The 25,784-nt window shown below is 47.0% G+C and overlaps 1 protein-coding gene across 2 annotated transcripts; it reads right to left on the bottom strand.

The window, feature by feature from the left end:
* Nucleotides 1-1,241: 1,241 nt before the first annotated feature.
* On the bottom strand, nucleotides 1,242-25,784 carry mxi1 (max interactor 1, dimerization protein). Of its 2 annotated transcripts, none has more exons than XM_010872755.5 (6): nucleotides 25,334-25,784; nucleotides 22,748-22,853; nucleotides 19,206-19,235; nucleotides 5,485-5,599; nucleotides 4,602-4,791; nucleotides 1,242-4,467 (listed from the first exon to the last, which is right to left on the bottom strand). In XM_010872755.5, the coding sequence occupies exons 1-6, from the start codon at nucleotides 25,722-25,724 to the stop codon at nucleotides 4,283-4,285; spliced, it is 1,017 nt and encodes a 338-aa protein (XP_010871057.1). In that variant the 5' UTR covers nucleotides 25,725-25,784; the 3' UTR covers nucleotides 1,242-4,282. The 2 variants fall into 2 exon arrangements, with proteins under 2 accessions (XP_010871057.1, XP_010871058.1); XM_010872756.5 differs by lacking the exon at nucleotides 25,334-25,784 and adding an exon at nucleotides 23,153-23,652.

Raw genomic sequence — 25,784 nt, 5'->3', positions numbered from 1 at the left:
TGGAGAAACTGGGGGACTACAGTCCGTTTTGACTGTTCGAACCAGACAAACCACAGACTATAGTTTCACACTATTTAATCTGGTTTATCAGTCTCCCCTGTCCGATGTGGGGATAGCTTCATTTACTGTGACTCATTCTTTCTTGCCTTAGCTTGGTTCCCAGATCAGTTTGTGTCATCTTGCCAAAATGACCGTAGCTCACAGGTTTTAGTAGTTGAGGCAGTACAAACTGATCTGAAACCAGACTTAGTTCTCCCGTAGTTGGCGTCTCGTAGACAGAAACCTAGAACGCTAGTGCGATAACATTCCGGGTTGAGGTCAATTCCATACAATTCCCAACTACGTTGGAAGGAGCGTGGACTCAGTTTCGATACACGCAGAAATTCCCATGTTGAATTCAAAATAAAGAATTGATCCCAACTCTGGAAATATCAACATACTGCTGGTCATACATAGCCAAAAATAGTCATCTCTTATGGCCTTACTAAGGACACCATACAATACATAGAGGAGAGAGGGTATTGGGAAAGACAGTTTTTCAAAAAATATGGGCCCTTTTTTTCTCATAGTGCAGGTTAAAAAAAAAACGAAAACAAAAAAATAGTGATAAATAGACAAAGCTGTAATTGAACGAGGGAGGAGCAAAGGAAAAGTAATCTGCTCCTCCCACGAAAGAGACAGGACACTGTTGGTGTTCTGAGGTGGTTTGGCTAATTCGTTAATATCGAGAAAGCACCATCATCAGTGAACCATCAACATTGACCGGAAGTCCAGAAGGATATCAAGTCGCGAGATTACAAAATCCCAAAATGATTACACTAGCGTTACACCTTAAATTATGTCCTGTGTAGAAACCATAGGTTTTTGTTCTCAATAATATTAATCTGAGGCTTTTGTAAATTTAAGACACTTTGTTGACTAAAACTTAGTCTCGTAAAGACTTCTACTGATACTCCTACTACAGGAGTGTTGGTTAGCTAGCCCCCATTTTGTGTAGTAGCTGGCTCAGTATTTGCCAATCAGACGTGGCTATATTTAGGCTGAGTTCCAAAACAACACCTAGCAGATCTGAAATTACTGGATATATACATACATACCTACATATACACACACACACACACACACACACACACACACACACACACACACACACACACACACACACACACACACACACACACACACACACACACACACACACACACACACACACACACACACACACACACACACACACACACACACACACACACACACACACACACACACACACACACACACACACACACACACACACACGTAACTCCAACCAGACTATCTGGAGACAAGGTGAAGGCATTACCATGTAGCCTAAAACCTTTTTCTGATCCTTTGGAACTCTACCGGTGCGCCTAGGAGTTGGGGTGTAAAACCTAGGGTACACGGGGTAGCGGGTTGGTTGGGAACTCGGTCTACGGTGCATAAGAGGCGGAGCCTAGCAACGGGAGCAGCCTAGGGGCTGATTACATTTCAGGTGTCCGTGAATTAAAACAATACAAAACAACTGGGGGGAGGGGTGGGGGGGGGACGTTAGCCTGGAATTCCAACTGATTTCAGCATGTCGTGCATCCCAAAATTGCGCCCCATGCTTTACATAGTGGACCTGTCCACACACCGGTCAAAAGCGGCTCACTACATAGGGATTAGGGTGCCATTTGACCAAACGTTGGTGTGCAACTTGTCTGTTTTAACAGGGCTAGTTAAACATGCGCCGCCACCCCCCCCCCCCAAAAAAAAGATTTATTATAATATTTGAAGTAAAATCTAAAAATGAGGAATAAGGAGGGTGGGGAAGAATAAAATAAGACAGAAACAAAATAAGTTATCTTTTTTTTTCTTTAGTTCTTTCCGTATTCGTTGTGAGGAATGAAGAAATAATAAATATATAAAGTTTAAAAACTCGATAGTCAGGGTGGTGGTATTTGTCTTTCACACATGGAGAGATGGCTGAGAAGACAGTTCAGAATAACAGTGGAAAAGCAGACTTATTGAAGTGCAAGTTGGTTTCCCCTCACTAACAAGGGCTAGGGATGTACACGATATCATACACAGTCATTGACATCATACATACACGGACAATGACATCAACATACACGGTCAATGACATCATACACCTTTGTGTTGCCACTTCAAACTCAAGTTCCATCACAGCTCACAAGATACCACTAGTGGAATGCCATATACTTTTTTTGTTTCAAAAATAAAAGTTCTAAACAAAAAAACTAAACAAAAACCAACTCGAATAAATAAGAGTGCCACACAAACTCAGCGTTGATAAACAGAAGTCGTTGTAGGGTGGAGGCCATTTTGTGACTGTATAGATGTTGTTCTCCTGTAGATTTTCGTTGTGTTCTGAACTATCATTTGATTACTGTGAAGTGTAACTTCTCTTGGGGAAGAGCGGGACAGCTACAGAATGGTAACTTTTGAACGTTTCAACCAGCAAAATGAACAAAGTAATACTGTCCGATCCAAGTCATGCAAATGTCAGACTGCCTGCCTGACTGCCTGCCCGACTGCCTGCTAGGTCACACTGAGAGAACTAGAATAAATCTTTTCAAAAATATAATTTAAAATGCACAAAAACACAAGGTCAAAAAAAAAAAAAAAAAAACACCTACTATATTTTTTTTTACACTTACATTTTCTCTATCCTTTTCCCCATCTTTAATTCATTAAGAAGCTATTTTGTATGGACTTATGTACAAAAAGCAAAGCAAGTTGAATTCTTGTTTTTTTTTGGGACGGCTGCAGGTCTTTTGCTTTGGAAAAAAAACAAAGGGTAAGATCAAATGGAGGAAAAACAACACAAAAGACAACTACAAAGACTTATTGCTTATTACTGCCGGAGAGACCGAAAGGATGGATGCTTTGTCTCTATGGTCCAACATTTTGTTTCGTTTGAAATTGTGCCGGTTGGTTTCTATAGATAGCTATAAGGTTGGCAAGTGCAGGATAGCTTGTTGTGGTAGCTGCTTTTTTGAAAAAACACATTTTACAATTTCCACTCTTCTGAAAAGGAACAGAGCACCACCCACATTTTATGGGAATGTATATAATGTAAGGATACTTTTTACATCTCACTTCTTTCCTTTCTCTCCCTCTTCTGTTAACTTTGAAACATCAATCAGGATTGTGGGTTGTCAAAGCATTTGATCTGTGCTGTTGATGGGTTGGTTGTCGTAGTTTTGCACGTAGCACCATTTTGAATGTCTATTGGATTCTGCATCGGTGTGGTTTAGCAGGGGTGAACGAGAAACACTTCATAAAAGAAAAGACAAAAAGGGACATCGCTCGTGGACTAAAACGTGTTGATACAGCAACCAGACCCGACATCTCGCACAGTCCATGTCCAAATTCCGACGTGTTCATTTTTTAAAGCCCAGCAGAACATTGACTTGGCCTAGCACAGAGCAGGACCACATCAAAGATCCAAACACACGGTACAGCCACACAGGTTTTTCCAGACTCATTCACTCCGATATATTTTAGACCTTTAAGTGCATTTCTGATACTAACATATGGGGTCGTATTATTTTTATTTTATTTTTTAACAAATATAATTTCCGATTTCTAAACAAGCTACCTATTCCCTTCAAATATGCCTGCAAAGAAAAAAAATCTAGATGATTCCTATCTCAGCATAATATTTGTTGAAATAAATTCATAAGATTTCTCCCAGCATTCATGAAGTCTAACCAATCTAAAACCATTTCCTGCTCATCGTTGGTTGGTTCTGTGTTTGGATTGAGCTCTAGTCCTCATCTACTGTTCACTGGGACTGGGGGGTTCGAAATTCTGCATGAAACCAGGGCAGGGATTCAGAAAGGGGTTCTCCTCGGACAGCGGGTTGAGCAGCGAGTGGACGGGGGGACACAAAGGAGTAAGTGTGTGGCAAAGAGCAGAGGCGTTGCGGACAGGAAGCAGTTGCCTCAGAAGGCCGGGGGTTAACAGAACGTTACGGCGCCACGCGAGGTTGGTTACCACGGCAACGGCGCAGTCGGCGATGATACGTGTCGGGTGTGTGCGTTTCCACGACGCCATAACGAGTCACAGAGTGGACGGAGGGCGAGGTAGGGAGCGGGTGGAGAGAATTCTAGAAGGCTCCGGGTTGGGCCTTCGTCACTTGCCAGAGGGTTGGGAGAATGGGGGGGGGGGGGGGGGGGGGGGCCCCCCCCCCCCATCCCCCCAGAGGTCACGGACTGGAGTCGGGATGGAGGAGTTTACAGCCAACAGCCATGTCCTACGAGGAGGTGGAGGAGAAGGTGGATGAGAGTTTCAGGACACTGCAGCTTGAGTAGCCCTCGTCGCTGGCCAGGCTCTGAAGGCTGCTGTGGTCATCCAGGTCGCTGGTGGAGGCCAGAGAGACCGAGTCCAACTCCCCCTGCTCCGAGAACTCCGTGGACTCCACGTCCACCTCGATCTCCTCTGTTAGAGAGGGAGAGACGAGAGCGACACGTCAGAAAGACACACTTTGAAGTCTACGGGGAAACACTTATCGTAGTTATCTACGAACAGGAGTACAGACAAACGCCTCCTTACGAGGAGATGCGGGCGCTCACCTTGGTCGGAGTCGGAGCGCTCGGAGGAGCAGAGGGTGGACCCCACACTGTCCATGCGTATCCTCTCACCCTCCCCCGGCCCGGCTCCGGCGCCCCCCTGCAGCAGGTCAAGCTGGCGCTGGAGGTGCCTCTGCTCCCGCTCCAGGGAGTCCAGCTGGTTGCGGCTCTTACGGTCCGCCTCTTCAAGTTTCTGCGGGAGAGACGGAGAGGTTCAGTCACAGTGCGACCCGGTTTCCACAGAGCATCCGCAGCCCGAACACCCCCAGGGCGACGGGTCCCAGAACGGAGGGACAGGCGGACGGACAGGGAAACAACGACAGGAGAGGAAAGTAGGAGGACACAGGGAAAGGTCGAGAGAGGAGTTAATGGAACGTTCAGGCAATTGCAATGCTACTCAGATGTTAGCAGACCCAACCTTTCACTTGCACAAGGAGCACCAGGAGACCCCGTTTTGTGTCGTGAAACGGCCATCCCATTTTTTATTGGATTTTTAATTGTACAGATTTCCAACTTGGGTTAATTTTCTTGAGATACAGTACCAGTCAACAGTTTGGACACACTTACCTTTAACTTGAATGGGTTAGTGTTTCAAAACCTTGTCTGGTACTGTATAATTCATTTAACATTTTAAAATTGTTTCTCATTTATTTAACATGTGTTGACGTCATCTCCCCCACATTTAATTTCACTTGTTTTGGCAAAGTTAACAGACATTGCCTATGCCAATGAAGCCCCATTGAACTGGAATGAGAGGGTGGAAGCCAAAGAAAGCCCAGCCTGCCGTATTGCTTTGTAGCGAGTTCAGTAGAACTGTGCGTGTCATTTGTGGTGAAGTGCACTGCAGAATGATTATTATTCCAGAACAGCACTGGGTACTGGGTACCTTAATGTGGGATTTGGCTTTGTTGAGCAGCCCCAGAGTGGTGTGGCGGTTGCAGTCTTTTCCTAGAGGGATGAGGGCCTTCAGCCTCTCCAAACACAGGCGAAGGTGGGCTCTCCTAGAAGACAGGAACAGAGAGAGAGGGGGAGGGGCAGTTTTAGAGAGGTCATCACCAGGACCAGTTGTATACAGGGATATTGTTACACAGGCTGTCTAGATAGTCATGGGTGTGATTGTATCCTTATCACTCAGTTGACCCATTAGAATACCCTAGCACATATAGATATCCTGGGGTGCAGAGGTTTCCCTGAAGGGTGAATGGCAGTGGTGGATTGACGTAAAGTCTTTGAAACACAAAAATGTGTTTGAAACCCCCCCGCCCCCCCACCACCAACATACATCATTGGTTTTGTGGGAGTGACGCCATTTCCTGCACCCAATTCAGTTGGGGTTCCCATCCCATCCCTGACGTGCGCTCCATACCATCAACACAGACCCAAATAAGTCCTGGTTAGGAAAGCCTCTGGGGCTGAAATAACAGAGATACTGTGGCCTGTCCAGCACCCTACTCAACATTTACCCCCCCCCCCCCGTGACAACAACAGCTCGCTAGAATGCGTTACTTGAGGCAGGTCTTTAAATCTAGCTAATGGCTAAGTTGCGAGGTAGCTCTAACACAATAACCCTTCCATTAGGTCGTACAGAGTGCGTCTTTTAGCCGAATTAGACTACTGGGCTACTCGAAGTGGGCCATTCAAAGTGTCTCCGCCTAAGGACCAGATTACGGAGAAAAGCCAGCGACAACTCAGAAACCACTCGGCTGTCGGCGTCCATGTTGTTTAGCTATGTGGAGACCGTCAGGCTGTGGGGAAGGATGTGAGCGGAATGGGGAGGGGGGGGGGGGGTTCGCTACGACTTAAAGCACTGATTGAATGAAGGGGGAGTTACCTCACTGATAACCTGACAATGACAGAACCAATATCCTGTCAAGACTGGAGTTACTGTTTGGGCTGAGTGCCAGTATCTGTATATATGACTACTGTCTGTTACTCAGTGTAATCACCACTACTTGTCCCCCAGTCACCGAATGTTTGTCTGCGTGTAGCGGAGCCAGCTGTCTTCGACAGATTCGAAGACCTCCGGCTTATCTTTAGTATGTAACTGACCTGGTAGATGTCTGAAACACACACTGTCTGTTCAGACTCAACTCAGAAAGAGACAGCGGGCGCGAGACAGCGTGTGGGAACTTGTTACGTGTTGTGTAAATTGCTGTTTTGGTTCTCTGTTATTTCCCTGTCTTGTTCTGGCAGTGGAAACACGTCTCCCAAGTCAACAAGGCCCTTGAATATAACCCAGACAGATGAGGACGTGACAAGGGATGATCCCAGACAGGTCCAGACCCGCTCGTCATGCTACAGCTGGCCTGAGGTGAATGGACCTCCCCCGCAGGGCAGGCCTCCTCCCCCTCCAACCTCATGCCACCCCTCTCCACGGAACCGGTTGGGTCTCAGGCCGGCCCGGGTGAGCACAGTGTCTGTCGGCACAGCAGATATTTAGCCACGGCTACCCTCACGGCATACACAGTACTTACCACCCCCCCACCCTCCCCCTTACTTTCACCCAGCTTCCCTAGAGTACTAGGATCTTTGTCTAGGGTGATGGATAAATAGGGAAGTGTGTGTGTGAGAGTGTTTAATCTCTGATGACATTGGTGACCTGCTGCTGTGCAAACCTTTAGCCTGATAAGAACATTAGGGCACAGGTCAGAGAGAGAGAGAGACAGAGACAGAAAGGAAAGCTGTATGGAAGACAGAAAGAGAAAGAAGCAGACCAATGAAGAGATAAATAACAATGTGACAGGAAGCAAGAGAAAGCGAGCGTCCTCAATAATAAGATCACTGTCTTCACAAGGTTAGATGATCTTAAGCCTTTAACACAGCTGTTGACCGGTTAAGTTGCAGAGGTTAAGGGTCATAATCCCTAAACCACGCTCCACGGTTGTCAATCGGTCGGGTGAAAGATCTGGGTTCCAAAGAAAGAGCGATTAGCCGGCGGGTTACATTTAATCTGGGCCCCAGCCTCCCGGGCATAACACAGGGAATGGTGAAATGGGAACTAACGTTCGGCTAAATTCCATGCCATTTAAACGGTCAACCTCCATGCTTTCCTAGGAGGACGTTTTGGGACGTCCGGTATTTCGGGGGATCAAAATTGAATTAACCCCACCCCCTACTAGGCCAGCGCATTTCCTGCGCGGTTCTTAGAAAAGCATATCTGGTTACATAAACAACACAGGATTTACTTAGTGACATGACACAAACCAGTTACCTCCAGGAAAGATCATGACATGACGCTAACCTCAGTGTCACCAGCAGTTAGCCGGCTAACCTAACTTAGCACTGCTGGTTGGCTAGCATTAGCTGAATGCATATGATTAGCCTGGTGCTTGTTAGTGATACCCTGCTAATGATCCTTGTTGCTTTGGCTATGAATAGCATAGCACACATTCTACCATTAACCTGCCAAAGAGCGATGTTCTCTGTGTCAACCTATGAATAGCATCAGCTAGCATTAGTGTTCACTTAGCGTGAAAGGGGTTACATCTGCAGCAGCAGGTTACGTAACCCTGCTGTTAGCGTATTGTCGCAATCACACAGAGGCACACACACACACACACGAAATCACAGCTAAAAATGACAACAGAACCAGGACCCGTGCGCCACGTCATTGTCCGCCGCCCGACCGAACGGCGCTTGCGACCGCCAGCGTCGTGGGTTCGAATCCCAAAGCCGCCAACACATGAAAAGCACGTAGACGTGACCGGCGGTCACTGAAGGTGCCGGCTGAAGGGCCGCTATTATCATGGATGGCACGATCAAGGTAAAAACCGTGTTTCTGAGTGGGTAGACCTTCAATGGAAAGTTGGACCCTCTTGAACCCAACACCGCCCGTTCCATCCATCCATCCATCCACCTCTCCTCTATGCGTCAAGCCTGCCTTCAACACAAGGCCCGGCCCTTTACAGAGAAAGGCCGTCGGCACTTCAAACACTCCATTGTAACATGGAAACACAGCCGCCCGAGCATTGCTCACAGCTCTTTGCCTACGCACCCCCCCCCCCACGCCCCCCCGCTCTATATTCGTCCCTATAGCGCACCGCAGATTCTCCTTTCTACAAGTTCTCCCGCCCGTTCCATTTCAACCCGATGAAGAGGGAGTTTAAAAGGAAAAATTCTAAAACGCCCCGGCGAGATTCTGGAGAAGGTTTGGAAAAGACGGCTGCTGAGGAAGGCTGAAAGGATGCGCAACTGTGCGAACACAGCGGACAGCAACGTTTGATGGGGCCAATGTTATTTTTCGACACGGCTCTTTCCATCCGTTACTTCCCCCAGCTATAGAACCCATAGTAAGGCCAGTGAGCTCTGTGTAACTGTAGACTTTAAGAGGTTATAGGAGTAGTGAGTGGTCTGTAACTGTAGACTGCTTTAATACAACATGACTAGCAGCACCACATGCTTGCCTCTATAGGCATTTCCACAGGGTGTTGCCTCAGAGTAATACAGAAGCTTAAATAGCAAAGTCGATTCTGTATGTTTTCCAGCTACGGCTCCTTCAGGCTGTGTTTTAGGAATAAACACAAGAACACCTAAAAGAGTAGCCCAGTAGCCCAAAATAACAAGAGCTTATTGTAGCAGTTTCCAGATCATAGGTAAAACTAGGCTTGTAATTGTTAGGGACCTCATGATATGGTCACCATATGTAAGCGCTGGTACAAAACATGTTATTTTCACGATTTTCCGTGTATTGTGATTCAGTACTATTTTAGATCACTGAAAAGGCCCATCATGCCCGCCGGTTCTGATTACTGAGCATTTTGTCCCAATTCTGTTCGACTAAACAACATGAAGCAAAGAAAGAATGGAGCAATATATTAGAGCTGCCCTAGATTCCCCAGGACTTGTGAATAAGTGTTAAATACTTAATTACTTCATGGCACGGCCTATCCAAGATATATGACATACATAATTACACAAAGGCGTGGTTCAGCGCCAAGCTATAGATAGCCGTCTAAAAACAGGATGACGGTTTGGGGTTAGGTCCGTTTCAACAATGTAACCCTATGAATAGAGAAGAGAACTAAGCAGGACACTTCAATTGATTTGGACCAATCACACCGCTGCTAGACTCCTCCCCCTCCCCCACGGGGCCTGCAGAACTCGGGTCAAAAGCGGTGCAATACGGAAAGAACAGAAGCGCCATTTGGGACGAGGTCTGGCCGTGGCAGGCAGGGATACGATCCCTCACATAGATATTACACTAATCACGGATTGGTGGTGAGTCCCTAAACTGACGAGGCAGCCCGGAAACTCAGACATCATGTTCGTTATGGTCCGCGTCCCAAAAGACAACCTATTCCATACGTAGGGCGCTACGTTCGACCGCACGTTGGCGGAGCCTGGTCAAAGCCGGTGCACTTGGTGGGGAACCGGACGGCCACTGCCAAGCATTACCAAAACCACCACCTCCCTCCGCAGGAAAACAAACGTCTTTTCACATGCCTCTCTCTTTCCAGCATCCATGGCACGAACAGAAATTGATTTTAAAGATTTACACCTCAAAAGTACTTCAGATCTACACACACACACACACACACACACACAATACACTGAGGGTTTCTACAATTTAAATTAATCTGAAAGGAGAAAATCCATAATTGAAATGCTACAAACATGGACAGGGATTTATTGGCTCAGCTTTAAACTCCTGGGAAATCACAGACCTGCCCCTGCAGATCATATGGAATAACATATGACTCATGAACCCAACGGGCACCGACCCTCCACATACATTTCTGGCGATGGTGATATTCAATGTACATGCGACCGTGAGCTCAACACTTAGCCCCCATACAGTGGATTATATAAATGTCGCACGCACGCACGCACGCACACGGCCGGAACGCCGCCCCATACGAATGACACCCACACGCATCACGCGCGCAGGCTGCACTGTTTGTTCACTTTTGTTTGCAAGCCACGCTATTAACACAAGACCGTGTTGTGGTTCGGGTAAGGATGTGCATTTCACTTTCTGTTTGGATCTGTGTGTGCGTTGTCTTTTTGAGGCCTCACATGACGATTGCCACGGCGCTACAGGTCACATGTCCTCCTGGCAGCCACCTGCCCTACTAACAAACAGAACGGGCCTGGAAATGGATGAGATCTACATGTTGTGCTGGTTTTCAATGCATAGAGTATCCACCGGGTTTTGATACCCACTTTGATGCCTACTAGCTGGCGCTCCTAAAGCTAAAAGAGCGGAATGTTCCCAAGCAACGACGTCACAACGTTTCCCAACTCTGTCCCAGAGGACAACAGGAACTGTCCCTGGCTGGGTCTCAAGGTTCTGTAGTACATTGGACTTTTCCAATGCTTTTTAAATTGGAAGTACTCCGCTAATAACGGGCAGTTCATTTGCCAGGGTCAGATAAAACGGCTGACAAAGAACAGCTGTCCTATTAACTCGCCACCTTTCCCCATAGGGAAGAAAAAACAACAACAGGAAGTGTCCCCGTTCCCTTTAACGAGACTGGACATAAATCCCAAGCGACGGTGTCCCTCTTCCAAAAAGGAAAATGTAAATAAATAATAGCAGGGCCATACATTGAGAGCCCTGGTAGGAGGCGGGTGGAATATTTTGCCCAGTGGCAAGTGGTGACTCGGTGATCAGTCACGTTTCTGACACGCACCACTTTCTCAGATTAAAATAGGCCTGCTTGTTCTGCCCATGGCATCACTACACTGAAGGACGCTTTACTGCTCTCCAATAAGAACAGACAGATGGGAGAGAAGGATGAGAGAGAGAGAGAGAGAGAGACAGAGAGCAAGAGAGTAATCTGCCCAGAAACCAACGCTGGGAGCCTACAGCAATGTATGAGATTCTCCCATGTTACCTAGCCTGACTATACAAAGGACAGTTATTTAGTTCCAACCCCCCCCAAAACAAAATCCTTCCAACTAACTACTGCTGACTAATGGGTCATAATGTGCTGGACTTGTTAGAATTCAGTAACTGTAACTCAGGATAGGACAATTCTCTAAATCCCTCAAATTTCCTGTATAAAATGTTATATCAAGATCACACAGATCGTTACCTGGTCCTTGTAAAGTTCAACCCCTCAATAAGCCAATAAGACAAAACGGAACAAGGACATGAACCTGGTAATTGATCGAATAAAACAATTGTCTCTTCATCTGATCCTTAGGGCAGAGACAAAAAGGAGCCCTTCTTGGCTGTATTATTCTGAAAGCGTGACATTCAATAAGGATAAATCTCCTTTCGGTTTTGCACAGAGACTACCGACAGGCCACTGTCAGGTAGCAAACAGCCCCGAACAATGAACGGAATGTGCGCATTCAATAAGAGTGCGTGACAGCGCACTCCACTCGTTGGGGAGCCTAAAGACTGATTGGTGAGTCCCGGGAGTTTGTTCTCAGAGTCGGACGGCGAACCCACCTTCCAGACTGGTGTGACAGAGAAACATTTGGAATGTGTTCCGTTCTGTGGGAGAGGGTCTGTCACTGCAGGCGTGGTGGAATTTCTCCAGTGTTTACGGTGGCATTTACTCTTTTAGATTTTCACTCAAGCCCCCCACCCACCCACCCTTTTTACATTTCTTCTAACGTCAGATCCTCGATAACTCCTCTGAGATTTGATTGTCTAGTCAAAGCCGCAACATCCTGTAGATCCGGATGGAACAACAAATGGGGTTGTTTAGTCTGGAGCCGTGGTTTATTCTTGAACAACGGGGGGGGGGGGGGGCTGCAGTACAAACACCTAGCTGTTAGTGGTAAACATCACAGCTTAAATAAGGGGATAATATCACACGCCCTCAGATTTCGTGTGACTCCGGCAAAAGCTCGGGCAAATGACCAGCTTCTGTTGTTTCCTTCCATCCCTTATTTCCGGCCCTTCTCTTCTCCGTCACCCATCCATCCCTTGGTCCCTGTCCACCGCACCCCCCCCTACCCCCCCCTCGCCCGCCATGGTGGCCAGAGGTCAGATGAGCTTTGGATTAAACCGCGGCGACCAGAAGGCCTGAATGTCGTGTTTTGGTTAAACCAGATCAAACCACAGGGAGATCCTCCAACATCCAGCCAGGCAGATGTTGGCTTCTGGGGCATTTCTTCCCTCCACTATCCCTAATATCCGCTTTTCCTCTCACTCGGTTTTGTGGTAATACTGTACACACACACACACACACACACACACACACACACACACAGACAGATGTCTTCCCACTCCCGTCTCATCCTGAAAGCGTAGCCACTTAGCCCTGTGACAGGAGCCATGTACAATGCTTCATTAGCTCAGGAACCTTTCAGCTTACTCTGTCCTGGTTCCCATAATGAAACAGCCGCTGTAAACAATGACACCCCACCGCCCACGCGCACCCACCAGGAAGGACATGACATCTTCGCAAACAACACTGCATTTCGATTGGAGGACAGCAAGCCATAGAGCGCCGTGATTGGTCGAATCACCCCCCCCCCCCCAGTCTAAATATAGACCCCAGACAGATTTAATTGAGGTGGTTGCAGTTTTCCGCCAGCTTCTAGATGATTCCGCCCCCTCCCTCCCTTGAGCGATGATGATTTAGTGAGATGGAATGCTAACTAACTGAAAAACTGCTCAACGCTCCTTCCCAAATGGCACCATACACCAACTTCTGACCAGGGCCCACAGCGCTGTGGGCCAAAGTAGGCCACTACAGGGGGAACACTGTGCCGTTCGAGCCGCGGCAGGGGGAGGTACGGAACATTCCATGCCGGAACACTCCGTAACCAACCGGCCGCTTGGGACGTGGGGTCGGCCGGTCGCCGAGCGTGACACACTCTCGCTAATGGGTGTGTCCGAGGCACGGCGCCGCGTCGGGGGTTCTACACGCGTCGTGGTAAATGGGAGGGCCTTCGTTTGACTGAAAGACCCGGTTGATTGAAACTTTAGGCGCCCCAAAACACGGGCCGATTTCTTCGTTGCTAAAAACGAGTCGAGTGTCCGGTGTCCCGCGTGTCATCCTGTCATGGTCGCAGGGTGTCCTATCCCAGAATGCTGTGCGTGTCAATGTGATAGCCCCCGCATAAACACGCGTTTCCAATGACGCCATACGGGCAGAGGACACAGAAGACCCGTTAAAGTATCGTGTGTGTGTGCGCGCATGTGCTTACAGATCATCTTAGCAGGGTAGAATGTAGGTCAGTAGGAAGTAGCGCGTGACGAGGACGACCTAGAGATTCTCCAGAGTCTCCTTCACAGACACAACCCTAGGAAGTGTGTGTGTGTGTGTGCGTGCACAGATTACAGTCTGTGTGTTGTGTGGGAAGTACAGGTTTGTGAATGTGAGGAGATTAAAGCACGCGATTGGCTGAATGATAGCGAGGCCCGTCGGAGACAGGTGTTCTTCGACCCCTATTCATCCCGACCCTGTTGCGTCTCGGCGTCCACAACTGTGTTTTCGTCGGTGTAGGTTCAAACCCGGTCCACTGCCTTTTCCACTCCTACTCAACTAATCGTCCGTGACCTTCCAATACTGTTCAACAACACCACAAATTATACCAAGTGGGACTAACCCACATGTGAAAGAATACCTTTAAGACCCCTCACCCAAGATGTTCATAAACAGAAAAAAACTATTTGGGCTGACAGTAAATTATGGTATTTCACACAAATGTCTGAATTTTCTTCCCATGGAAAATATTTTCATTAAATAAATCCTATTCTGATGAATGCCCAGAAGGAAATAAATGACGACATCAAGCAAAGGAGATCTAGTAAGATAGGCTAAGTGCATAACTGTCCTTGAATTAATTTTAAGATTCGAACCAGAGTTAAACGATCGTATTGTGGTTACAATAAAGAATGTTAACCGATTAAATGAAATATTTATTATGCACAGGCTACATCCTCCTCTGATCGGTAGGCCAGTTCTTCTGCCTCTTAAAGCACTGATTGGACTCGATAAGTATGTGGTTGTTCAGTGACAAAGCAGTTCAAATCTATTCAAAACCAGATTCTAGGGTCTGCGTTCTGAAAATGTAGACTTTTGAAAGCGGGAGCACCCCCGTCTTGCATCCGTTTCTCCTGGTCTGGTGCTCCTTGTGGTTACAGGCTGGGCATCTGTAGAAGCACTTTGTAACAACGGCTGATGTAAAATAAAAAAATAAAAAGGCTTTATAAAACAGGTTTTGGTGATCAAATAAAAATATTGACTGACTAATTGGCCTAGCATAGAAACCAACCCTGACCAGAGGAGGGTGGTGTTCCAGAGGGAGGAGGGGGGTGGTGTTCCAGAGGGAGGAGGGGGGAGGTGTTCCAAAGGGTGGTGTTCCAGAGGGTGGTGTTCCAGAGGGAGGAGGGGGGTGGTGTTCCAGAGGGAGGAGGGGGGAGGTGTTCCAAAGGGTGGTGTTCCAGAGGGTGGTGTTCCAGAGGGAGGAGGTGGGTGGTGTTCCAGAGGGAGGAAGGGGGTGGTGTTCCAGAGGGAGGAGGTCCATAGGGAGGAGGGTGGTGCTCCAGAGGGAGGAGGAGGGTGGTGTTCCAGAGGGAGGTGGGTCAGAGGAGGGGGGTGGTCATGCCCCCAGCGTGTGCTCCCCCCTGACCACCCTGACTCCGTGCTGCTCCGCTGGGCTCACCAGACCAAAGATCAAGTCCCTAAGCTGCTTTTCTGAGCCAGGAGAAGCTTACAAGGCATCACGTTGGACGGCCAAGAACAAAGGGGTCCCAAATCAGACCCTTTCCCCTACATAGCACACTACTTCAGACCAGCGGCCTATTGTTTCAGTTTGGGCCCGGCTGTTGGTGAGGCTTTGGGGGCAAATTACACACACACAGACACACTCACAATGCAGGGTCACTGGAAGCACGCTGCACAAACGCCTGGAACTGAAAACAGCCAAAGGAAAATCTGAAAAGGTCAGGACCCTACTTTGGAACGGTGTTTCACAGTCTTATTTCGATCCCAGAATACTCTCCCGAATGAATCGCTAAAAGGGCTCATAACTGTATAACAAGCGTCCTCGCAATTATATCCAGTACAGTATAAAGCGTGTAAATCCTCCGCTCCAAAGTCCCCAAAGATGAGAGCGAGAGACAAAGCAGGCCGTCCGTCCCACGCCATTCCACAGTCCCCTGGTAATGAGCTGTGACAGTCTTCCCCTGACGGCCAGACTAAACACAGGGCAGGCAGGGAGGCGTCCTTATCGCAACGGGCCGAAACACAGGGCATACACACGCGCGAGCGCTCGTTCCCACAGACAGGCGTGACGCATCGGCGGCCAGGCTGACGGGCTCACAGGCAAAAGGGGTGGGGGGGGCGGGGGGGGGGGGTGGGTTTCAAAGGGGACAACCCTGATTTCTTACTGCAGCCTGGAGCGCTACAAGATTAACGGGAAGACTCTGTAATTGAACAGGCCACTGGACGGCAGTAAATATTGCAGATGGCACCTTTAACCCGCAGCAGAGACAGACGCCCCCGTGCTAAAAGGTGTGTGAGAGTCGGTTTGCTCAACCGGCGCCATAAAGCATGGAATGGAAAAAAACAAATACCACTTAATGAGCAGCCGGAGTCAGAGACCGAAGAATCCTAACTGGCACCAGTGATGACCTTCGTGAGACAGTATAATGGTCTGGTGCGTCGCAGTGCTGATAAACAATGCTAAATGAATGAGGCGAAGACGTGGTTGCTGAATGCCTGGTTCACAGTGACAGCTGGGTCCCAGTGGTCAGACGTGAACACATTATATTATAACACGGCACGGCCAATCAAAACACACAGCCGATTCAATTAGGTCCTACGGCCATTCTATTCCCCGCCAGCACCAAGTAGGACTTTAGCCGAACACAAACTCAAACAATTGTAAGGTAAGCGCCCGGTGTTAGGCGTGTCGTGCGGTCCTGATCACATTTTTCCGACAATCGTCACCCGTTTCCTTGTGTAGCGCAGCAATGACTCAGGGCAGGTACCGTGTCGCCTGCTGTCAGGGTACGAGGCGGGGCCAACACGTATCTGGAAATCCCCATACCGGTCACATACTTCAGGAGAAAAAGACAATCCAGACAACTTGCGCAACCGTTCTCTCGTTCTATAGTCAATGTGATCAGCCTCAGGGGCTATTTTGTCAGCAGAATTCTAACTCTGAAGCTGGGAAGTAGAAAAAAAAATAAAAACAGCTAGCCAGACCCGACTGCTACTCTAGGTCTGATAATAACGACGAACTGAACAGTTTGTCTCGCCAAAGCACGTGCATTGGTGAGCAGGCCTCGGAGAGGTAGAACAGGCGACATGATCAAAGAGGCTGAAAACCCAGGTTCTCTGCTACGGTGTGTGCGCTTCTGGAATGTGTTTTCTGGGTCTCGAGGTCCCTTTCATCTCCTATCGCGTCACCTCCGTCTCTGCGGGGTTATCGCCGCTCGTCACCGCTGCGGTAGACCGAACAGGCCCGGCGCTGTAGCCACCATCGCTGGAGGGTCTGATGATGCGGATGATAGTGGTTAAATGTGCCAAGAGGTAACCACAAGAATGAAACCCGGGCTGAACGGAATGGAACAGGGCCGGTTTTATCGGACAAACACACATCTGAAGAGCCAATTACACAGAATGCCGCTAAACCAGACATGAAAATCCAAATGATCGGAACGGAACGGTTTCCGCAACAGGTGACGGCCTCGTTCCAGAATGCAGCGCAGCAGGGCTAGGTCGGACACCTGACAGCCTCAGGCGCTCAGAAGGCCAGCAGCATATCAACTATGGTATTTGCCTGCTGCAAATTAGAATGATCGCATGCAAATGAAGAGAGCAGGCGTGACTCACCAACGTGCTTCCTCTAAAGGGCTGGATCATTCCCTCAGCGACTAACGCTGGTTTTCTCCAATTCAGCAGCGTGGTTTAGCGCGGCTGGCTAATCTGGCCGGCAACAACAGCAGCGGCGGCACGCGGTCTGAATGTCACGTGGCTTTGGTGAAAACCTTGTAAACAGGAACTAACAAGTGCACTTGCGAACCCCTCCACCCACCCCCACCCAGCCCTCTTTCGCGCACTGAGCACGGGATGTACTAACCGAAGCGTGCGAGAGTGTCAGCTACATCAGCGGCATCCTGTGTGTCCTCGCTCTCCTCCCACCCTCGACGCTTATCTCGACCACAACCCACACAGAGACGCCGGTGACCAAGCACTGGGTTCTCACTGACGATGCACAAACCATGTGGGCTGTTATCTGCCGGGACCAGTCTCTGTGAGCAGGACCGAATGGCGTCGCCAAGAAAGAGGGCCAGCCGCGACAGGATGACGCATCACAGCCTCGGATACATTTAACTAGTCCTTTAGCCAACAGACGCTGCTCTCCAGCCGACGCCTTTTATCATTTCAAACGTAACGAAAGCGCCAACGTATAAACGACAAGGGGATGCGTAATCGAGTTCGTTCCAGTTGGTGTTTTTCTTTAGAGTCTAGCCGTATCGTGTTCGTGGATTTTCGGAAAATCCTTTCAGGTCTCCCTCTCCTCTCAGGCAAAGCCTAAACACTCCACTGTAGGTGGTTTAACGCTAGATCTGATAAGGGATTCTCCTTTTGAGAGAGTCTCCGGTGGTCCGTCTCTACAATACAACCATAAGGCCCTGGGGGTCTCACAAAGGGGTTTTGTGGTTGCCATTGTGTGGTGAAGTCGCCCAGGCGAAAACCTCCGTGACAGGGACGTCAAGGCAGAGTAACAACAAACCGGAGGGTGAACCTGGCGTCTGCCGGCGCGGGAACTGCTCGTCTCCCTCGCTGACCACATCCATCCTCCCTCGGCTCAGACCAGACGGCTCCCTCCCCATTTCAAATATCTGCTGTGGGCTTTAACAACCGAAAACCTTAAACTCAGGCTGGAAATTGTAGTCCAGGGCTACTCACAGCTGCTATATGAACCTTTTATTTTAAATGATTTGAGATTCTTCTTATTTGCTTTAGTTTTTTTTATAAAGTAGAGTAGAGACACTCCAAGCGTCTCTGTGACAGGTTTTGAGTAATCTTGAGAATCACTTTCCCCAAAATATGCTTGGCGAGTGTAAAAAACAAACAAAAAGGGACATCAACCGACCACTTGTTGAGGTCTAAATGAACCAGCCCCTCTTGACTTCAATGCAACGGCCAAAACACCAACGGGCATAACGGGCCCTCCAGAGACATCTGAACCGCCTGAAAAACGAGCCCATTTCCCTACCTACCTAGTGCCCTACTGCAGGCCAGAACCACAGGCATCCTGGTCAGGAGGAGCGCACAGTAAAGGGAATAAGAGGTCCCTGGTCTCTGGTTTTGGGCCCAGTCTGCTGTGCCTGCGCCCTGCAACAGTGTAACTCAAATCCCCTGGCAACGGGCCCATTGCATAACCCAATGTACTCTAAAGTGGTGACTCAACACAGAGGGCACAGAGGGCACACAGAGAGAGAGAGAGAGAGAGAGAGGCAGAGAGAGAGAGAAGCAGAGGGGAAGAGGAGGAGACAGAGGAGGAATGTCCTTAGATTAGCAGCAACTAGGTCAAATCTTACTTTTGGTTTTCATAACCTGTTGCCAGGCAAAGCTGCCAGATGGAAAACTACAACCTGGCAGGCAAAGACCAGGTGACTTCCAAGTGCATTTTGAGGGGCCTGTTTGACTGGTAAATGAAGACAATAAGCGTTGAAGGACTTACCTATTCTTCTCCAGCTCGTTGTGCGTGGACCTGCGGGTGGAAGAGAGAAGGGACATTTTAACCAGGGGAACACACCGTCAAATCAAAGCCAATAACGGCAAAGAAGCACACGGACCCGGGCGGGGGGGGGGGGGGGGGGGGCTAACAGGAAGAATACAATACAGTGTCGTCGCCACGGGGACGCATTGTACCCACAACACACACATATCCTGGGAAGGACCGCGAGGTACCAAACTAAGACCGTGCCTGGTTCGTCGTATACTTAACCCCGCCACCCCCCACCCACGAGAAAGCTGCAGCAGCCTCCCCCTCACCCCCCTCCCCGCGCGCGCAAGGCTTCGGCCCCATACAAAGACCCCAGTATTGTCAAAAAACACTTAAAGATCTCCTTCTCCTCCTCATCCGCCAGTTAACACCCCCATAATGTGAAGACTGATTAGTCTCACTGTGAGCGGATGGTGCTCGTGTGCGCGTGCGCGCGTGTGTGCGAGAGAGATCCAGGTTTGTGTGCACGTGTTGACCAGATGTCCCAAGAAAGATATCAGGTCCCCACAATGAAAGATGTAATTTTGGGCTTACAGGTTGTGTGCACAGTAAAACATCCAATTAGGGGCAGCTGGAAACGGAGTCACCTTTAGGTGTGGGCATTGTAGGTTAGGTTAAGGACCAGGATTAGCGGAAAGGTAACATGGATTTCCGGGTTTCTTGTACACGGATTGAAAAACAAACTCTGTGTGTCTGTGCGTGTCTGTGTGTGTCTGAGTGTTAGCCAGGCCAGGCTTCAGACCCAGTGAGTTATTAGTAATGCAGAGTGAATCTGCTGGTCCCCTAAGAGCCTCTTTGTATGGCAACACAGTGAAGAGAAACAAGCCCTCCTGCTGAGGATAGTTTGCCTGCCCGCCCGCCCACCAATGTGTGTGTGTGCGCGCGCACGCGCTCGCTTTTCTCCAAAATCTCCTTAGTTCCTCAACAAACTCGCCACAGGCGGAAACCAATCCTTGGCTTCCATGTCATACAGGCACTTCTCCGCATGGGGCACAATGGCAGCCCGGATGGATGCAAGGAAACAGCAGAGCAGAAACTGGGCTAAAAAAAAAAATCTGGTTCCTAGGGGACAATGGGAGTTGGCGGTAGACACCTCTTCAGACGGGTTCAATTATTCATGTAAATAAAAATCCCATGTGTCTCCATCAGAATACATTGGGAGGAGCTGCTGCTCCCATGCTTGTTGTGTATGCAAGACCGGGCTATTAACTCAACTGTGACAGTCATTTCCCATTAACAAGGTCTCCAGACCAGAGGACCTGGTCGCTGCTTAGCCGGCCATCACAACCTAACAAGCCTCCAAGACGAAGCCAATTTCCTGTGCAAATCGTAAATGTGCTCAAAAAAAATAACCGCGCAGGGCGCCACGCATTAGGTTACACAAACACAAACCCGGCGGAAGCCTGGGTTCAAATACCGTTGGCAATCGTTTGAAATACTTTATCGACATCTGATCAAACTTGTCTGACTGAAAATGCCAACCCTGCTCATCTAGCCTGGCTTGAAGGCTAGAAGCTGTAATCAGTGTCAAACGTGTTTCTACAAAGTACTGAATACGTTTGTGCATGGGATTTCAGTTAGGGTTTTTTATATTAAACTGGTGCTTCCACTTCATCATCATAGAGGTGTTATGCCTAGACTAATGGAAAAACTCAAGTCTAAAACAAAACGTGGAGAGCGTAAACTGACCCGAAATTCTTTCCGAAATCACCGTATACTCTATCGTGGTCAAAAGTTAAATTCGATAAATATTTATACTGTTTCATAACCCAGCCCTAGGAAGGAGAAGAAAAACAGTTAACAGCCATACTGCTTTATACAGAGCTCTGAGGCAACATTTAAAGAGAGATCCATCTACAGCAGTTCAAATAAATGTCAGAGGTTGACCACCAAGCACACCAGCTTAAAGACAATATTGTGTAACCACTAAATAGACAGTACTAGGTCAACTAATCAGTCTATGAAATTGTATATAAACGGCCTATAGTAAATAGCATGTATTCAGCCTATAGACAATAAGCCTTCCTTATACATGTACATCAGCCACCAAAGACACAATGTCTGAAATTGTAGATGACAATGGTTTAAATAAAGGATCCCATACTGCCACACAAACAGGAAAAAAGAGATAAACGTGGCCCTGCAGTACAGAGTAAGAGAAGAGAGATGGAGATAAGCCCATCAAATATAAGCCTCAACATGCTACAAGATGAGGTGGCCTCACCTGGCCACAGACACACGCACGCACGATCATAAACAGCGCCTTGCCTAACTAGGCTACCACAGGGCATACATGCATGTTGCTCTTCGTAACACCTCTCCCTGTTAAAGATCAAAAGGGGTTCAGTAGGATGGAATATGGTACTATCCAGGAATATGGTACTATCTAGGAAAGCTGATGACAATCCTAAGTATAATATATCAATGGCCTAAACTGATGAGATTACAGTCGGTAGTCTTCAATGCATTGTTTTTCCCTGATAGAAGGCAAGAGCATTAGCTTCAATCATATCAGACAATCTTACCTCAGAATCTGTGTAGTCTTTGTACAATGTCACTCTCAAATGACATCGGCTTCTGAAGTGTAGGCTAACATTTTTGCATTACATTAAGCCATGAGATTTAACCATAATCAGATTATACATACAGAAATAAATGCGTGCACAGAAAAGCCATTACTTTCTCGCATACATTACGGATACCGTTCATGTAAGCACATCAAAATTGCATCACAGCTTGATTATGAACACAACATATAGATTAAGCGCAGTGACTTTGACGGGCCCGTATTTTGAAAGGCTGTACGTATTCTGCTTGTCTGCATACAACACCAGCCGCAAATAGAAGCTTTCCCCCTCCAGGGTTATGGACAAAACTAACCGACCATTACAGCCCAGAAAAATACGTTTAAATATAATAAGACGTTTTTTTACACTGTAAGCGGCAACAGTTGCCAAACTGTAAAAACGAAGGCCTTTGTTACTATGTTTTAAAATTAAAATGATACCAAAAAATTTCGTGTTCGCCGGGTTTTCCAGCTGCAAATTTCCCCAGTCCCTAACCTCCGCACTGCAGTCAATTTGACAATCAGCTGATAATAAAGAGCTCGAGCTGCTAGTGCTAACCCATCCCCCAAGCAAAGAGTGCCATAACATTCTCTATACACGGGTTTCATTTCACGTGTTTTGTTCAATGTTTCAGCTTTCGCATAAATCATCCCTTGCGGTTCTGTAAATGGGCGGAAAAGTAGGTTAAGACACTCAAGTGGTGTTGTGGCAACCACATCTAGCCTATTGGACGACTTGTTTACCAGCAGTTCGGCTACAATGCTGTAATGACAATCTAATGTGGCAGAATTGGTATCTGTCATTCTCGATACTACAAAAGCAAATTATTTACAGTTCATTAATTTGTCTTAAACGGACAAATGCACTGGACAAATAAACACAAAACACTGCACGAAATCGATTGATCAAATATGGTGCAGTTTTGCTTACCTGTTATGGTTATTGTGGAACTTCTTGTTTCGAAACTTCTTTTGCCTCTGGTAATTTGTGTTCTGGACAGACGACGGAAACGTTGATGCATAGCCGTGTTCACACTCTGTTAAAATATAATTGTGGTTAGGCGATTTGGACCATGCAACGTTTAATAAAAAACGTTAAGAAGATGCTGCTTGATCACCTCTTGCAATGGCACATCTAACCGAAATACAGTAATAGTTTGTTTCTCTAGTAGTTCAAAACAACAAACACAAAAAACTGCTGTAGAGTAATTAACGTGTTTATGTTGTTGTTCGTTGTGTGTATTCAAACGTGTTCAACATGACAACCAAATGTTTTAAACTGAAAAAAACATCGATTTAAACCAACCCAACCACATTATTCTATTCTTTTTCATACCTCTCTCCTTCCTTTCTAGATATTCTGCCGCTTCCAATAACCTCTGGATGTTTATCAACTGCACTGCCGTCATTATCCTGCCTGGAGCTAGCGAACGTTAGCTACAGAATACGTTACTTTTCAACACTGTGGCTTTTAGAGGTTTTCAACGTCAAGTGTTATAGCTGATCACGATGCAAAATAATTGGTCCTCGTTGACTTTAACACAAATTATTACTTCAGAAATATATTGTTTGGTAGCTTATTTGCTTTCTGGCTCTGCTACTGTAAGCCCTGTTGAGAAGAAAAAAATAGTTTCAATCTTATGAAATAGCTAGCTGCAGCCTATTCAGTCAGCTTTTCTGCTGTTAAATTAAGTGTAGCAAAGTATTAAAAGTATTCAGGAAAAAAGTTATAAATTGTACAAAATGTATTTAAAAAAATGTATAAAACGTCCCCGTCAGCCCTAAACCCTGCAAAGTCCCTGCTGCTGCCAGTATTTTCACTCCTCCTCCAGTTTGTTTACCTAACTCTACAGCTGAGGGGCGGAGACCTAGCGCGAGCTGGGGGCTTGTCTCGACACAATGCTTCATGGGAAATCGAGTCATTATTTTATTGATTTCCATGCTGAATTGCGAACTACTTGATGATATATTTTTCTTTCCCAATTGCAGCTGTCCCCCTGCAATCATGTAAGCTATAAAATAATGACTTTTAATTAGAAATTGAAGAGAATGTAACGTAATTATATGAACGGCCGCTACTTAAATAGCCTGTCTGACACTAGTAGCCTATGTTATTTGTTTGTCACAGAAGTTGTTATATGGACCTACATAAGTAGGAAAATATGTTATGAATTAATCGACTACATACCACTCCAACCTAAACGAGTAAAACATTAAGATTGTTTAATCCAATGCAGCTGACAGCCGTCCTGTTGATTATTAGTGGTTCTCAAACCTCTCTATTAGGACAATCTGATGTTTCAACATTTAGTTTAGCCTTGAACTCACTCATCTAATCCACCCTGCCAAGGCCTTGATTATTATTGAAAAGGTAAATCAGGTGTGCCAGCTCTGAAATAGATCAAATATATGCATGGCTGGGGTTCCTCGAGGAGAGGTTGGAGAACACCTGCTGATTATCATATCTTTTCACAATCATTTCTAGCCAAAGAGACTGCAAGTCCCATAAATCAACACAATGGTGGGGGTGAACCGGCTTGCTGAAGCCAAGCCCAGCAACAAATGACGTAATCACAAAGGAGACACTCGATTGGTTATAGGTTGTGACAGGCTTTGCATGCCAACTTGTCCTTGACCAATTAGAATGGGATTTCTCGCCATGTGGAAACCATGTGAAACACCCCCGCAAGTATCAGGAAGCAACATCGTTTGGAGAAAAAAAATAAAGCGACGTAACGTCGCGAAAAGAACTCAATAATTTCTTAGAAAAATGTATACAACATAATCTTTCCTCGAGATAGAGACATGGGGCGATTAGCCAATGCATCGAAATGGAAACAGAAATATGAATCAATAAGACTGAAATATGAATCAATAAGACTGATTCAGAACCTATCAAGGTTCTGTATCACCGTGATAGGAAAACACTATGTGCTTTTGGCTTGGGCTCCTATGTCTTTTCTTTCGCCTAACAATAATCGACCTGTTCAGGCTACACTGTATTCTGCGGGGGGCACTATGACATCACCCAAAATGAGTTGGAGCCTGCGATGCGGGTCAGACTGATCTAATCTTGAAGTGGTAGACATAAACCAACAAAATGTACATTGCACCCATACCTTAACATATAATACTGTTTAGTCAACCCTATTCTAGGTTTAAACCATTTTAGCAAGCTCTATATGGAGAAATGTCGGAACTTATATCATCAAGGTGCTCGAGTGAGCAGGTGCAAACTAAGCTCACACTGTGATGGGGGGAAGGACATGCCTTAAGAAACCAATAGCAAGAAATAGTAATAAACAACAAATTATATGATATTGGCTAAGCCTATTGTGCAGTGCGATATCAGTAAGCGCGTAGGCCTACGTGCATAATAATGGGTGCACAAGAATAATAAGTAGCCTAGATCAATTGAATGAACTCAGTCCTTTGTTGTCTCGAGTCTGTTGACAATGAAAGTCTTGTTTCACTGAATATTACAAACTAATCCACAACCTTGTACATATAAACTTACTTCCATCCTTCCTCTCGGTGCTCTCGATAAAACTTGCAGCTTCCAGCAAAACTTGAACGTTTTTCAGAAAAGTATCTATCTGTCTCATTGGAGAAGAAGTGCCGTCTCTGGAGTTGTAGACGTCAATGAAAGAGCAACGGGATATATCAAAATCTGGCTGATCCATGGACGTTTCGGAGTCCAAAAACACATCTTCGCTTTTCAACTCTCTTCGCTGCCTCTGACTTCTGGCCATTTTGTTCACTTGCGGGGCTTTGCTGGCTACTTTTCCTGGGAAAGACAAACAGTAACGCAGCGAGGTGTAGAGGCTGCTTTGCGTCTTGTTGCTGATAGGGTTTTTATGAATGCGGGATATAATGCGTGCAGCAGCTCTGGGAGGATTGTGCTGCATGGGGAAACGAACCACACGGAAAGCCGACTCCGTCTGAGTAATCGCCTCGCGGTCCTAACG

The sequence above is a fragment of the Esox lucius genome, chromosome 9 (assembly GCF_011004845.1).
Source record: "Esox lucius isolate fEsoLuc1 chromosome 9, fEsoLuc1.pri, whole genome shotgun sequence".
NCBI lineage: Eukaryota > Metazoa > Chordata > Actinopteri > Esociformes > Esocidae > Esox > Esox lucius.
This window is presented reverse-complemented; position numbering and strand designations above follow the sequence as displayed.

What these genes read in the sequence shown, in the direction of transcription:
- mxi1 (XM_010872755.5), bottom strand. Translation starts at nt 25,724, where the DNA reads ATGCAGCACAATCCTCCCAGAGCTGCTGCACGCATTATATCCCGCATT. An exon ending in TTCCACAATAACCATAACAG is followed by an intron (nt 19,236 to 22,747) that starts GTAAGCAAAACT and finishes TTCCACCCGCAG; the next exon opens with GTCCACGCACAACGAGCTGG. An exon ending in GCGCTCCGACTCCGACCAAG is followed by an intron (nt 4,468 to 4,601) that starts GTGAGCGCCCGC and finishes CCTCTCTAACAG; the next exon opens with AGGAGATCGAGGTGGACGTG.